Below are 1,662 nucleotides of genomic sequence, written 5' to 3' on the forward strand. Positions count from 1 at the left end.
AATTAGATGCAAAACTGTAAAAGCGATAAGGACACGGAAAATAGCAAAAACTTTAAACGGATTCATAATATTAGTCAAAACAAAGATGTTTAAAATAGTCAAAAAAACGGAATGACTATCTAAGTAATGGTATTGTATATAAAGACATGATGCCTCATATATAATTATCTACAAATAATCTACAAATAATTTTAGAAGACGGTCATTTCGAACAGCCAACACAATGAATCGCCTCTCTTGTTTTCTGCTCGTCATTGGATTGTGCGTTGGGTTGAGTAACGCATATGAGAAAAACTCTGTACACTTCAAGAACTCTCTTGGTCGTAACAATATCTTGAAGATCAATTGTTTATCAAACAACGACAATCTAGGCTTCCACTTTTTGCGGCCTGGAGAAACCTACGAATTCAGTTTTCATGATAGTGTTTTTAAAACAGAATTTTTCTGTGACCTATGGCAAGGGCCTAATTTCAAGTTCCATGCAGGGTTCACGGGATATGAAGGTGGTGGTCTCATCGTTCATTATGGTAAACAAAACTTTTGGGATGCTAGAGAAGATGGAATTTACTTCACACATGGCCAAAAAACGCCCAAGTTAGAGTATAATTGGGAATAATTATTAGCTCACTTTTCTTTTAAGTTTACCAAAAGTAATTTTTTTCTTGTGTATTGTGAAAGAATACCTTTGTTATAAATTATCAAAGGCACGTTAGTAATATTTACGTACTCCTATCTATTAAAAAGAAGCATTTGTCATTAATTCGTTCGTACTATATTTGTTACGTGTCAGCTTCACGTCGATTTCAATTTTAGTACGCTGACGTATTGACCTCGGAGTCATTTAACAATTAATGCGTTTACATACTAATTTTTTAAACTTCACCGCATACAATTTAATGTGTTCAAACTAAGTTTTTGTAATCAATTCATTTTAAGTTCCTGCATTTTTAACTTTTGTATTAGTGAACTGAAATTCTCTCTGTAACTAATGAATAATATCATTTTAAAAGAAAAAATTACAAAATCATTAAGATTGGCATCAACTGAAATGTTGTAATGAGAATGTTTTTAGAAACTAAAAGTTACGTATCTTGCCGAACTTTGCCATTGTTGAGGCTTCTTTACTGGAAGACAATAAATAATTGTGATTTGTTATGAATTAAGAAAACTGAGATAAAAATACACCACATACAAAGTCAGATTTTTAGTTTAGCCAAATATGAATTTTCTTTACGGAGTTTTCATATCATACCAAGAATTAGAAACATAATCAGATTGTTAGAAAAAAAAATAAACCATTTAAGGGTTAAAAGAAAAGAAAATTCGTGAAATCGATTGAAAATAGAGAATTCAGGTGCCGAGTGAAGAAATCACATTATTTTTCACGCAACTCTAATTCTTTTCACTCGATTGTATAATGTTTTTTATTATATTTACCAATATTGTTTTACAAGAAAATACATGTTAATGGTTATAAACTACATCAATTTTGCAACATGCCCAACAATATTGACACGGAGCCCAACCATTTTTATTGGTATTCTTAAAGTATGTTCCAATAATTATGTATGTTAAATAAGACCAGAATATTTATTTTGTTATAAATCATATTGTGGATGTCCATAACCGGCCCGGTTCATAACCGGCTCAATGCTAGAGAGA

The 1,662-nt window shown here is 31.0% G+C and overlaps 1 protein-coding gene across 1 annotated transcript; it reads left to right on the forward strand.

The window, feature by feature from the left end:
* The first annotated feature begins 204 nt into the window (after positions 1-204).
* On the forward strand, positions 205-908 carry LOC106356644 (S-protein homolog 9-like). The gene has a single exon (XM_048760595.1). It carries the CDS (start codon positions 224-226, stop codon positions 614-616), a length of 393 nt encoding a protein of 130 aa, XP_048616552.1. The 5' UTR covers positions 205-223; the 3' UTR covers positions 617-908.
* The last annotated feature ends 754 nt before the right edge of the window (positions 909-1,662 follow it).

The sequence above is a fragment of the Brassica napus genome, chromosome C6 (genome assembly GCF_020379485.1).
Source record: "Brassica napus cultivar Da-Ae chromosome C6, Da-Ae, whole genome shotgun sequence".
Taxonomy (NCBI): domain Eukaryota; kingdom Viridiplantae; phylum Streptophyta; class Magnoliopsida; order Brassicales; family Brassicaceae; genus Brassica; species Brassica napus.